The following is a 13,506-nucleotide window of genomic DNA, read 5'->3' as shown; positions in this document are numbered from 1 at the left end:
AGGAACAAAGTTTTCCTTTAGGCCTGTGGGCCCAGCCCCACCCGGGTCAGAGACCGCCTCGCGGACTAGGCCTCTGCAGCGGGCGCGCGCTCTCTTCTTTCCATCCCTCCTTCCACCTCCCCTCGGCAGCAGCGGTTGGCCGCGCGCGGTTGTCTCTCTCCCACCCCCTCAGCTAACGAAAGGGCTACAGGCCCTTTGGGATTGGCTGCGATCGAGTGCATTTTCTCTCAGCCTCTCTTATTGGTTTGCGTCCCGCGGGATGCGTGCTCTGATTGGCTCGATTAGGGCGCCTGCGCGGCGGGGTTCTCGGTCGCCAGCCATTCCTGAGGAGGACTGCCGGTAGGTCGGACGTCTCGCCAGTCGCTGGAGCAGAGGTCCCGGCTCTCCGGGAAGGCGGCGGCTGAGGCGGCAAAATGAAGATATTCGTGGGTAACGTCGACGGGGCGGATACAACGCCGGAGGAACTGGCAGCTCTCTTCGCGCCCTATGGCACGGTCATGAGCTGCGCCGTCATGAAACAGTTCGCCTTCGTGCACATGCGCGAGAACGCAGGCGCACTGCGCGCCATCGAGGCCCTGCACGGCCACGAGCTGCGGCCGGGGCGCGCGCTTGTCGTGGAGATGTCGCGCCCAAGGCCTCTGAACACTTGGAAGATTTTCGTTGGCAATGTGTCGGCTGCATGCACGAGCCAGGAATTGCGCAGCCTCTTCGAGCGTCGCGGACGCGTCATCGAGTGTGACGTGGTAAAAGGTAACGCGTAGGCGCGCTCCGGGCGGGGGCGCGCTCGGGGCACTGGGCCTGTTAGCCACGCCCCTCACCCTAGGGTCCGTCACTGAGAGGTTGGGAAGGGTGGAGAAGTGCGCGGGAGCGAACCGGAGGTGCTGGAGGTGTTGGAGGTGCGTTGGGTAGAGCCACCCCCTCCCCTGCGGTCCAGGCACCGTTCACCATGCGGGAGGTAGCGGCTCTGGGTGGGTGCGACGGCCACTGCGAGCCGAGCCCAAGGGCCAAGGACGCGCCAAAGACTTGCGAGTGTACCGGGGGCGCGCCTTCTAGTCTCCTGGGCCTGGCACCGAGCGGAAATTCGGAAGTGACGGCCCAAGCCGGATCGTGGATCGGGGAAGATTTCGCTACTTTCCCACTTCCTCTCCCGACGTCGGTCAGAACAAGGGAAGAGGGAAAAGGTGGGGGCTGACGCCCCAAGGCCGCCCTCGTGTTCTCTCCGATGAATGCTCTCGAGTGGAAGGTAACGGGGCCCTTGGACGTTTCTCGGGCTAGGATCTTTTAATATTATCTGGTCTGGGTCTACTTGTGGTTACAGGAGGGGTCCCTTCCGAACCACATGGGCCTTTCAGTATTTGGTGGGTTACACGTGGCAGCTCTGTGCTTTTTAAGTTCTCTCAAACGTGAATTTTTATCAACTGGAAACCCGGACCTTTTGCGTGTGGAAGGAGGCCTGTTTATGACGGTCTCCTTCTGCATAGACTACTGACAAGCTGGTGTTCCAGGGTAGTGTCATTTTATAAGCTTGGTGACTTTGCAAGGGAGCATATTGTGGCTGAGAGGGACGTGGGCAAGGGCATTTGGAAGGTCTTCATTAAACATTGGTGAAACACGATTTGATTCATTGTTTGAATACAGTAGGCTTAATTCCCAGGACAGAGCCCTAGTTTGCCTTTTCTTTGAGAAAAGTGCGTCATCATAATATATATATTTTTCTTTTTTTTTTTCTTCCCACTCTGGGGTTTTGGCCTCTTAAGGTCTTTTTTTTACTGACAAGATTTGATGGGACAGCCCTTCTTATGTGGCCATTCGCTGTTCTGCTTGGGAATAGATCAGAGATAACTTTGCCCTGTCATCTTCAAGGAATATATGGGAGTATGTCCTGTATCTGCTGTTGGATCATACTTGCTCATGTGCTGTATGGGAAGTTTTGAGGGCAGAAAATAAATATGTGTAGAGGTAACTGTTCATTCTCACCAAAGATATTTCATTTGCTGTTCTCAAAAGGCTTGACTTTTGAGGCATTCCTTCTATAAGTGGGGGATGTGGGTCTTAGTTTTCGTAATTGGTTCTTAGTGTTCTACGTTAATACTACATTGTGTTTTCTTCAGCTCAGATTATGCAAGTCCATGACTACTTGAGATCAGGCTCCCCTGCTGGGTGATCTGAGGAAGGCTATATATGGTGCATGAATTTTTGCTTTTGTTTATAGTGAAAGTAGGGAAAGTCTCAGATTGAATATTTGGCTAACAAATCGATAGGGAGGGTATATGAGTCTTCATGAGTTTTGTGTTTAATTGATCAGGTTTCTTTTGTGGTTCTCAAGCAGGGTGATTAGTAGACTAGAAGTGAAGAGTCTAGTACCTCGGGGATTTTATTCATGGAATTTATTGGTCAAGAAGGTTGCTCTCAGTTGAAAGAGAAAGTAAAAATTTTGCCCAAATCTGCTTGGGACCAACACCGAGGAACAATGATGGTGAAGTGCATTGTAATTTAATTTAGAACTCCTGACTGACTTCCTGTGAGAGAAGAGATGTCTTAGGCATTTTTGTCTTTTTAAACATTTATTAGTGGAAATACATTGACTTCATCAGAGAGGGGTGTTTAGTTGTTTTGTAGTTTGATATATAACAGGGCTCTTAATATACTTTGATGTAAGAAGATTGTAGGGAAGATTTGAGCATCAAATCCACCAATGGCCTTTCTCTTTTGAGGGGGTGTGAAAGAAAGTGAGTATTTAAATTAGGAATGTAGGGCCGGAGATTTAGCTCAGTGGTTCCACTGCCTGCCTCGCAAGTGTAAGGTCCTGAGTTCAATCTTGGGTACCAAAACAAACACAGGAATGTAGTAGAAAAGACTGGCTCTGGCTTTGTAATAGCTTACTCATTTCTTAAACAGAGCATTTGATTGAAGCTCCTAGTGTTGGTTGTCAGGTATTTGTTTTTTGGTGCTTGGGATCAAAACCAAGAATTTTGTACATAATGGGCAAGCATTCTACCCTTGAGCTACACCCTTAGCCCTGTCAAGTCTTTGAAAAACCTTGAAGTTTAGTAGTGCACGGGACAACCAGCTCTGTTTAATTTTACAGGAAAGAAAGAAAAAACAATATAGTTGCTTGATTACTCCAAGAGCTTAGGTATGATTTGTAGAACAAAAATCTTCACGGCAACAGTGGTAACAACTCTTCTCAGCTATATCTTAACTCATCTTATTGGGTATTGAAAGATGAACAATTTTAGGAACCATTTATAGATTTGAGGGGAGGCCTGAAAGTCAGAAGAGGAAAAATTTTTTTGGTAGGTAATTCTGTACAGAGCTCTATAGTTTCAGTTTAAATATTTTTAGTTTTTTTTTAGAATGGGAAAATTCATTTTTCTTGATTTTCTTTAGCTTTGGTACTGGAGGAATTTTGATACCAGCAGCCCATTTGGAGGTCTTTGAAAAACATTTCTTTCTGGGCTCAATGTAGTGATTTCCTTCAGAAGTTTCCTTGAACTACCTCTCCAGACAAGGGGTTCCCTGGAGTTCTTTGGATCTCTGGGATCTCTGGTTCTTCTTTATTGTTCTAGGAATAGTAGGTTTTTTAGGCATCTTTTCACAGGGCTAGATCTGGGTTTGGATGCATATGTGAGTTTAGTTAGCCTAAATAGAATTGAGTCAGCTAGGCAACCTAGTCACACTTCCAATATCAGGCTTAGAAATTTGTATAATTTGGCTATAATTTTATTATCTTCCCCTTCCCCATCAGATCCACAACTCATTTACTTCTGTCTCCTTTCTTTCTTCCTTGCCCTCCCTCTCTCTCCCCTTTTCCCCTCACCCCTTCCTTTCTGTACCTGGGATTGAATCTAGGGACTTTGCACTGAGCTATATCCCCAGCCCCTTTTTGTTCTTTATTTTTATTTTTGAGACAGATTCTCTATAAGTTGCCCAGGCTGGCCTTGAATTTCCAATCCCCCTGGCTCAGCTTCCCAAAGTGCTGCATATACAAGTGTGCACTACCATTCCTGACTTCAATGTTCTTAGGTATTCCAGGCTGGCCTTGAACTCACTATAGCCCAGGCTGGCCTTGAAAGTGGTCCTTCTGCTTCAGCCTTCCAAGTGCTGGGATTACACGTGTGAGCCACTACGCCTGGCTTTTAATTTTCTTTCTCAGTTCTTCCCCGGTAGTGTTGAGAATTTCCACTCTACTGCTTAGCTACGTCCCCAGTCCTGAAATCTCATTTTCAAATTTTACCATTTGGTCTCTGGACCCAGCTAGGTAGGGAGTAGATGGTTGCTGTTATAAATTCATGAAATTATTGTTAGGTGTTTTTCTGAGCTCATTCTGGTCTTAGGAACTTACTGACCAAATAGCCAGGAATACCATGTAGTGTGGTTCCCTTAATCCTTCATAGTACCTGGAGTTCGCCCCTCCCATCTGTCCACCAGCTCCAGCAGATTTTCTTATTTTGAGTGGACTTTTCTGCTTGCTGTTGTTCTCTAGGTGGTTTTGCCATTTCTGAGGGTCATCGCAGCCTTTGCTTATAAAGAGTTCTTAGACCACCTATTGCTAATTTTAGCTAACTTTGCTCAAAGCAGGGATGAGACATCAGGGGACAGACAATTTTAGTATCCTATGGGTAGGTAGAAAGGAACACTTACGTTTTCACAGTTGGTAAATGAGGAATTTGGTTCTGGTTGTGAGGCTGCTGAGGGACTGAGATTTATGATAGTTTATTTTGATTTTTATAGCATCTCTAGTAGGTTCCAGTTTTGCATATATGGATGGTATTGTAAAGATGAAAGATAATATGCTGTAGGGAAATAAGCCTCTGGTTGTTCTTGGATTTGAAAAATCATCATAATTCTCTGTCATTCTATAGCTATTTATACCTTACATGGCACTCTTCTCCCTTGAATATCCAGTCTTTGTGGTAGGTAGGATGTTTGTCAGATGGGGAAATATATGGTGAGTTTCTTAGAAACTTATAACAGTATAATATTTGCATTTAGCACTGAAGTCTTTTAGTTCCTAGCCTGGGATCCCTAACGCTGTACTACACTTTTGACTACAATCTGTTCATTATTGTGAGGTTGTTAGCATTGTCCTGAAATCCAGGGAAATGACTTGTTCTATAGGAACAGCTAGAGAGGGCATCCTAGAATGAAACTTTCTAAAAGTTAGAATCCTTTTGGGAAGCTATTAAAAGGATTTATGTTGGAGAACGGAACCTTAGTAATTTCATTTAGGTGACTTTTTGTTTTTTAAACTGATGTGACAAATTGGATCTTGGTACTTGGATTCCCTGTAGACATAGTCACAGGTCCAAAATTGGGTTAAATACAGGACATTAGTTCTTGGGAATGGGCATGAAGAAGAATTAATTTCTTCCCACTCTCCCAAAAGTTATGATAGATGAATAGAGCTTTGAGATTAACATCCTGTCTTACATCCTTTCTCAGCACTCATTCAGGTTTTAATTGAGAGCCTCAGGCATAGGTAACCTGCTAGTTAAAGTACTTGTAGCTTCTTATAGCTGAGAAACTGGATCTTTTCTGTAAGCAGTCTGCTTTATGAACAGAAGCCCACGGAATAATGTTATATTTATGCCCTTTTATCTCTCTCTCTCTCTTTTTTTTTTTTTTTTTTTTTTTTTTTTTGTGCCAGGGATTGAACTCAGGACCTTGTACTTGCTATGCAGGCGCCCGGCACCACTGAGCTGAATCCTTATGTCCTTTTAAAGAGGAAATGGTGAAGGATGTAATGTGGCTCAGGGGAAGGTGCTTAGTTTCCATTCCCATACTGGTCCCTTTCTAAGCTCACATTTTTATTCATGCTATACAATGCTGTTTTATACATTGACTTCTCTAGGACAGACTGACTTAGCATAGAGGTATGGAAGAGCTGAGACTAGTCCTAGCATTAATAAACTTTGATTTGGGGGACAAACCACATAGAAATTCTGAGCATATTTTTCCATCTATACAGTAGAGATGATGATACTTTGTCCTGCTGCTTCATAGGATTGTTGTGAGGTCCTGTGCACGGAGGTGCTTTGAATACTACAAATAATAAAAGGAGATTATATTGGAGGAATTTTATGAACTGCTTGCTCATTGCAGTGTAATTCTTTTGCCTTATTTGGACCTAGGCTGAGAGATGGCTCATGTAAAATTCAAGTGCATATTTTCAGTGTTAAAGAGGTACAATACCTCAAAGATGAGCAGTAGAGTTTGGTAAGCTTGGGTTGAGAACATTGAATAATTGTAGGAACTTTTGTGCATTTTATCTGCTGGTTTATACTTAAAAGGAGGTGTGAAGACTTTGTATCTTTCCTTGCAGTACATCTTTGCTCTTTCTCTCTCACCAAGAAGTTGGGAGAAGTGGCAGCAGTTAAGGGGAGAATGGGGAGAAAGCCATAGCAAAGGTGATTGCTTGGGACAGTCAGAAGCTTTCTTATATGGGAGCCAAGTTTTATGATACGCTCCTAGAGAGTAGGATTTGGAGGCCTGGAAGTAGCTGGCAACAGCTGGGTGCTGTTGTGTGTCCAGTTTGGGATCCCTCTGGTAGCATGCCCTGCCCCCCTAATTGCTAACCCTCTGTCTGCTGCTTTATCAGACTACGCGTTTGTTCACATGGAGAAGGAAGCAGATGCCAAAGCCGCCATCGCGCAGCTCAACGGCAAAGAAGTGAAGGGCAAGCGCATCAACGTGGAACTCTCAACCAAGGGTCAGAAGAAGGGGCCTGGCCTGGCTGTCCAGTCTGGGGACAAGACCAAGAAACCAGGGGCTGGGGATACGGCATTCCCTGGAACCGGTGGCTTCTCTGCCACCTTCGACTACCAGCAGGCTTTTGGCAACAGCACTGGTGGCTTTGATGGGCAAGCCCGTCAGCCCACACCACCCTTCTTTGGTCGCGACCGCAGTCCCCTGCGCCGTTCACCTCCCCGAGCCTCTTATGTGGCTCCACTGACGGCCCAGCCAGCCACCTACCGGGCCCAGCCCTCGGTGTCATTGGGAGCTGCCTACAGGGCCCAGCCTTCTGCCTCTTTGGGTGTCGGTTATCGGACTCAGCCCATGACAGCCCAGGCAGCCTCTTACCGCGCTCAGCCCTCTGTCTCCCTTGGGGCCCCATACAGGGGCCAGCTGGCTAGCCCTAGCTCCCAGTCTGCTGCAGCTTCCTCACTTGGCCCATATGGTGGAGCCCAGCCCTCAGCCTCGGCCCTCTCTTCCTATGGGGGCCAGGCAGCTGCAGCTTCTTCGCTCAACTCCTATGGGGCTCAGGGATCCTCCCTTGCCTCCTATGGTAATCAGCCATCCTCTTATGGCGCCCAGGCTGCCTCTTCCTATGGGGTTCGTGCAGCTGCTTCCTCCTACAACACCCAGGGAGCAGCTTCCTCCCTAGGCTCCTATGGGGCTCAGGCAGCCTCCTATGGGGCCCAGTCTGCAGCCTCCTCATTAGCTTATGGAGCCCAGGCAGCTTCTTATAATGCCCAGCCTTCAGCGTCTTACAATGCTCAGTCTGCCCCATATGCTGCACAACAGGCTGCTTCCTACTCTTCTCAGCCTGCTGCTTATGTGGCACAGCCAGCCACAGCTGCTGCCTATGCTAGCCAGCCAGCTGCCTACGCTGCACAAGCCACTACCCCAATGGCTGGCTCCTATGGGGCTCAGCCGGTTGTCCAGACCCAGCTAAATAGTTATGGGGCTCAAGCTTCAATGGGCCTCTCAGGCTCCTATGGGGCTCAATCGGCTGCTGCGGCCACTGGCTCTTATGGTGCCGCAGCTGCCTATGGGGCCCAGCCTTCTGCCACTCTGGCAGCTCCTTACCGCACTCAGTCGTCAGCCTCATTGGCTGCTTCCTATGCTGCCCAGCAGCATCCTCAGGCTGCTGCCTCCTACCGTGGCCAGCCAGGCAATGCCTATGATGGGGCAGGTCAGCCGTCTGCAGCCTACCTGTCCATGTCCCAGGGGGCCGTTGCCAACGCCAACAGTACCCCGCCGCCCTATGAGCGTACCCGCCTCTCCCCACCCCGAGCCAGCTACGACGATCCCTACAAAAAGGCTGTCGCCATGTCGAAAAGGTACTGTATGCCCCCCCCGCCTCTGCCCCCAGCTGGGGCTTAGGGCAAGGGGCTGAGGTTGGCATGGGAGGGAAACTGGAGCCATTGGCCCCTGCCTCGGTCTTCTTTACTCCTGTGGGATGTAAAGAGGCTGAGAGGGTTGGTGTTTGTGTACTTTGCTGATCACCAGGGTTTAGGTGGAGCACCATGCTCAGCCTGGGGTGGTACCAGTTAGGCTGGGATAAGTTTCACCAGTCTAGGCTGGCCCAAGTGCCATTAGAGACACTGCCTGTAGGATTGTGGCCCATAGTGTGTTTCCCACTGTCTGAAGGATTCCTAAGCCTCTTACCTGGTTGTCCTGGCTTTGGGGGTGGGCGTGAAAGAGTAGTCCCTTTGGCACTCACTGGCTGAAGGCAAGTTTATGAGGTGCGTCCACTCTGGGAAGTTGAGGACCTTGCTTTCGTCCGCCGTTCTGTTGATAAACAACCTAATCTTTCTGTACAGGGCCCAGGAATGGGGATAGTTTGCTTGTGGTTTGGGAATATAGACCAAAATTCACCTTGCCAGGTCAGAAAGGAAGGCTTCAGTGGAGGGGCTTGGTTTCCCACTGAGTTGAGCCCAGGCTTGATTTCTTGGCCTGGATAGTGATGAGCCTTCTGACAAAAGGAAACCAAACTGTTGGAGACCACTGTGATCATACCCTCCCTATCCCCATTGGCATCTCCCCCATGCCCACTTGGAGCCCTCCCCTCAATTGTCTCATTCACCAACTGTCTTCTTCTCTTGACTAGGTATGGTTCCGACCGGCGTTTAGCCGAGCTCTCTGATTACCGCCGTTTATCAGAGTCGCAGCTTTCGTTCCGCCGCTCGCCGACAAAGTCCTCGCTGGATTACCGTCGCCTGCCCGATGCCCATTCTGATTACGCACGCTATTCGGGCTCCTATAATGATTACCTGCGGGCAGCTCAGATGCACTCTGGCTACCAGCGCCGCATGTAGGGCCATCCTGGGGATGGGGCACCACAGGGAGGGAGGGAGAGGAGAGGTAGGTAGGGTGCAGACCCGGGTCATAACTACTCTGGCCCATACCTCTCCTGGTTGCGGTTTTTCATCCCCTCCCTCTGCCATGTGGGCCTTCCCCAAGAGATGATCCTTTTGAGTGTTTGGCAGTAACCTACTTTGTTCCTTCGCCTCAGCAGTACATCTTGCTACTGGCTTTAGATCTGCGGTTTCCCCTGTGCCCTGCCTCCCATCTCTTCAGAATGGGAATCTGTTTTTTTTCCCCCCTGGCTCCCTTTTATTTTTGTGCGCGATACTTAAGGTCATCTGGATGGGGAAGCAACCTGCAACAGAAGTCGGCGGCTCCTTTTTCTTTTTAGATGTGAGGGAGGCCAGGAAAGGGTTAGCTTAACCGTTTCCTATGCGCCAAGCTATGCCAGGCCCCTGGCTGTCCCTCTCTTAGACTGTTGAGAGTGAGATCCTATTGGGACAGTCAGTTGGTATGTGTCCAAATCCCTGCTCACCACTGATGTTTTAGCTGATGGTGAGTGGCAGTCCCAATTCCCCATCTCCCTAAGTAGGTGGTGTTAGAAAACCTTAATTTTTTTTCCCTTTTGTATGGACTACAAATAAAACTTGGGGCAATTTGCAGTTTGGAAACCTGGTTGTCATTGTCTTGATTGCACTCAGTTTCAGAGAAGCCAGTTTGACATCCAGGAGGACATGACAGCTAAAGGGAAGACAGCCTTGAGAACCTAGGATGGGTGTGGAAAGGGATTTGAAGCTGGGGATTATAATTGACTTCTCTGGTGCCCAATGGGATTTAGGTCATTGGCATCCTACTAGTATGGAGAGTCCAGACCAAGTGATTGGATGTCCTTAGTGTTCTCCATTTGAATTGATCACACCAAAATACAGTGAATAATGCCCATTTCCCGCTGCTTATGTTAGACCGTTTTCCCTGAATCTTCTCCAGTTCAGAAATAACCTGGGCTCCAGCAGGGTGGTTCTGAGGTGTGGCTTTTTAGAAGAAGTGGGAAATGGGCTGCTGTGGCATTTATGAGGCTAGTGGATCCTTCAGGCAGTGGGCTCAAGTGAGTTCTGGGTCTGGGACCTGGAAAGGAGCCATTTGTGGGTGGGGGTGATGCCACTGTCTGGTACTTCCCTGTGGTTGCAAGAGGGGGCAGGGAAAATTTGGAGCAGTTCTGGGGCATTTGGGGTAGAGCCCTGGTACCTCACCTGTTGAACTTCACCATGGAGCGTCCTTCCTGTGTCCTGCCATCACAGCACCCGAGACTCCTTTCCTTTGTCCCCATCTGTTAACAGTTTTCAGATTGTATATTTGAAGGTGTGATGACAGACTATGGAAATGGGTGGGGTGCAAGCATAACCAAATGGGGATGCTGGGACTGGGTGGGAGTTGAGATTCTTTTTTATACTTTCATTCTAGAGCTGGGGGTTGAGGACTGGGCAAAAATATGGCAGTTTCAACAAAGGACAAGATGGAGGCTTGAACTTAATAATGATGGGTGAATAAAAGATTGATTAGAGTGATAACAGGAAAACCTGATGCTCCTTTGGGAAAGGATACTTTGGAGATGATTTGGGAGCCTGGCAGGGAAAGGTGACTTTGGGGATATGTGTATATATATCAGTCAAATACAATCCGGATGTGTTGTCTGCCTCCATTGGCTTCAAGGGAACTTGCTGGCAGAGTAGTTTGCCCAAAGTCCTCTTCCTCTGACCAGTGTGAAAAAAGTTATGGTCTTAAACAATAATCTCTTATTTGTGGATGCTAACTGGGGTAATCTCAGGGAGGATTGGGGCCATAGCCCTTTTCTTTGCTTCCCTTTCTGCTCATTGCTTTGCTTTCAAAGGTGCTTTGCTGCTCTGCTTCATTTCTTTGCGTGACTGGGGAAGAATGGGTAGAGGAGTTGAATAGATTTCTTGTTACTTTTCTATGTGATGGTGGAATGATCTGAAGGCCAAGTTAACAAGCTAAGCTTTGATTATTACCCTGGAAAATTAAGGGTTGATTGTAAAGCCATGATTGTGGCCTGTGTACTTTGCAATATTTCTTTCTTTGTGTGGCTTTCTGTATTTTTCTTTCTCTCCAGTGAGGGTTCTGCCACTGCTTCAATTTTAAGGTTCATTAAAAAAAACAGTTTAATGTGCTCTTGGGCCAGTGTTGATGTTCTTTATTGCAGTCCCAGCTCTTCAGAATAACCTGGCCTATTTGATCAGTCTGCCTTCCTGTCGTCTATAGGTTCTGACGTCCTTCCTGCCTCAGCCCTCAGATTTCACATTCAAGCCAGGAGTTACAAAGTTAAATCATTTTCATTTTCTTTTCTTGCAGATTGTTTTAAAGTCTCCTTATTAATTTAAATTATACCATCTGTGTTGATCCTGTAACTCACTCATACTTTGCTTTTTGTCAATTTCTGATTTCCAAGGTCCTGTATCTCGGGGAAAGCTGAGTTTACTGACTGGAAAGATGAATATTTAGTATGTGTTTTGGGGAGATGGGCTGTCAGCCTATCTTTGGGTCATTCACCTTTACATCTATCACCTCTACAACCTGGCCGTCATTGGAAGAGTTTTAGTTGGTTTATTCCTTGAGCAAAATCACATAAAGGCTTCTGCCCTCATCAGCCTGCTGTCTTCTGAGGTTTGGACCTTATTTTAAATTCTGTCTGGGGTGGACCTGGGGTCCTGTCTCTTGTACTAGAGGCAATGGGACTATCATAATCCACATAGGCTACCTTCTCAGTCCAACCCTTCACTTAAGCTCCCTCTCTCTCTCAAAGTCCTTGCACAGTCTATTGGTTCTCCAGGTGGTCTGTCCTGTCACACCAAGTCAGTGGACTGTAACATGAATATTGGAGAAATAATACAGTATTTTAACTATGGCCAGGCATGGTGGTACATGCCTGTAATCCCAGCACTTTAGAGAGGCTGAGGTAGGGAGATCGCCAACAGTTCAAGGCCAGCCTGGAGTACATAATTCAAGGCCAGTCTAGACTATATATATATAGCAAGACCCTGTCTCAAAACAAAAACAAACTTCATTTATCGACTAGTGTGTGAGGTAACAGAAAATAAGATGGGTAGTATATGGAAAATTCACTCGTAAGTTCTATAGCTGCCATTGAAAGTCAAAGGGTTAGAATCTGGAGTTTTCCAGACACAAATTTTCTAAAGTTGGGCTTTAGTCTACCTCTGAATTGTTTATGTATTAAATAGTGCTTGAAATGCAGTGCTCAGGAAGCTAAGCCCTTTGACCTAGGGAAATTGATAGTCTGGAAGTCAGCACTAACTCAGTGAAATAGATAACAATTATAAATATTGGTAGACCTAAGTGGTAGGTTAGGAATGAAAGGATGTAGAACTCCCAGTGGAGAATACTTTCTGGAGATAGGATTTGATTTTAAAATTGCCTTGTACTCTGCTCCCACTTGGTCATCTAGTACTGCAGTGACGCATACCTGTAAATCCGAGCACTAGGGAGGCTGAGGCAGGATTGCTTCAAGTTCAAGGCTAGCCTGGACTATGTAGTGAGACCTTGTCTCAAAAACAAAACAAAGTATATTTTTCATGTATTTTCATCAGATAATTCAAAACCCATTTTATAAGTGAGAATATCGGAGCTGTAGGTAAAGTAACTTTTCTTAGGAATACATGTAGATTCAGTCTTCAACTTGCCCACTCCCTTGAAAAGCATCACAAAGCTAGCAAATGGTGGATCAAGGAATTTGAACTACCAATCATGAATCACCCGGGGGTTTACTTGTAATTGTTCTTTTTTAGTGTTGAGAAGGTTAAATGAGAACTTCTGATTAAATGCTAGCCATCTCGTACAAATGAGTTACAGCATTCTGAGAAGATTGGGATGACCTAGTAGAACAGCATGCCTGAGCAAAAGACTAGAAGTAGATGTGGTGCTACACATAAGAATTACTGTGGGGGCTGGGGATTTAGCTCAGTGGTTCCACTGCCTGCTTCACAAGCGCAAGGACCGGAGTTCGATCTCCTGTACCAAAGAAAAAGAATTACTGTGAAGGTAGTAAATTTTTGCAGTGAATAGTGGTGCACAGAAGTGATTTTCAGGCCATTTTGGCCACCACCAGTCTCCTGCATCACCATTCTGTGTTCTGGGATCATATTTTGGGTATGGAGAAGAAAGGTTACTTTACAGGGTGGGGACATTAAGGAAGGCTAATAAAAGGCTTGGCGATGTAGCTGGCAATAAGATTGAGAGGAAACCTTCTTGGCTTACTGGCTCTCTCTGAGCAACCATGACTTTTGAGACTGTATCAGGCCTGTAATTCAATTCTGAACTAGGAGCCAGAATTATTAGAGTAAAAGTTCTAGATATTCACCCCTAAGGGTTTGAAACTAATGCAGATTATTGATATCTAAGTAGATTTCATCAATACTTTTGTGTTTACCCCTAGTCTGAGCT

At 46.8% G+C, this 13,506-nt stretch overlaps 1 protein-coding gene across 8 annotated transcripts in view; it reads left to right on the top strand.

Annotated features, from left to right (window-relative positions):
- Nucleotides 1-283: 283 nt before the first annotated feature.
- The window catches only part of LOC104870300 (RNA-binding protein 14), a 54,416-nt gene continuing 41,193 nt past the window's right edge, over nt 284-13,506 (top strand). Inside the window, exons 1-3 of one of the 8 annotated variants that reach the window (XM_010635852.3) lie at nt 285-750; nt 6,602-6,712; nt 8,837-8,948. In XM_010635852.3, coding sequence (XP_010634154.1) covers nt 414-750; nt 6,602-6,712; nt 8,837-8,859 — 471 coding nt within the window. In that variant the 5' untranslated portion in view covers nt 285-413 and the 3' untranslated portion in view covers nt 8,860-8,948. The other 7 variants (XR_004514481.1, XM_010635846.3, XM_010635848.3 and 4 more) reach the window with 7 other exon arrangements.

Source organism: Fukomys damarensis, unplaced genomic scaffold (assembly GCF_012274545.1).
Source record: "Fukomys damarensis isolate Sample0158 unplaced genomic scaffold, DMR_v1.0_HiC HiC_scaffold_27, whole genome shotgun sequence".
Classification (NCBI taxonomy): Eukaryota; Metazoa; Chordata; class Mammalia; order Rodentia; family Bathyergidae; genus Fukomys; species Fukomys damarensis.
Note: the sequence above shows the minus strand (reverse complement) of the source record. Positions and strands in the feature narration are given on the sequence as shown.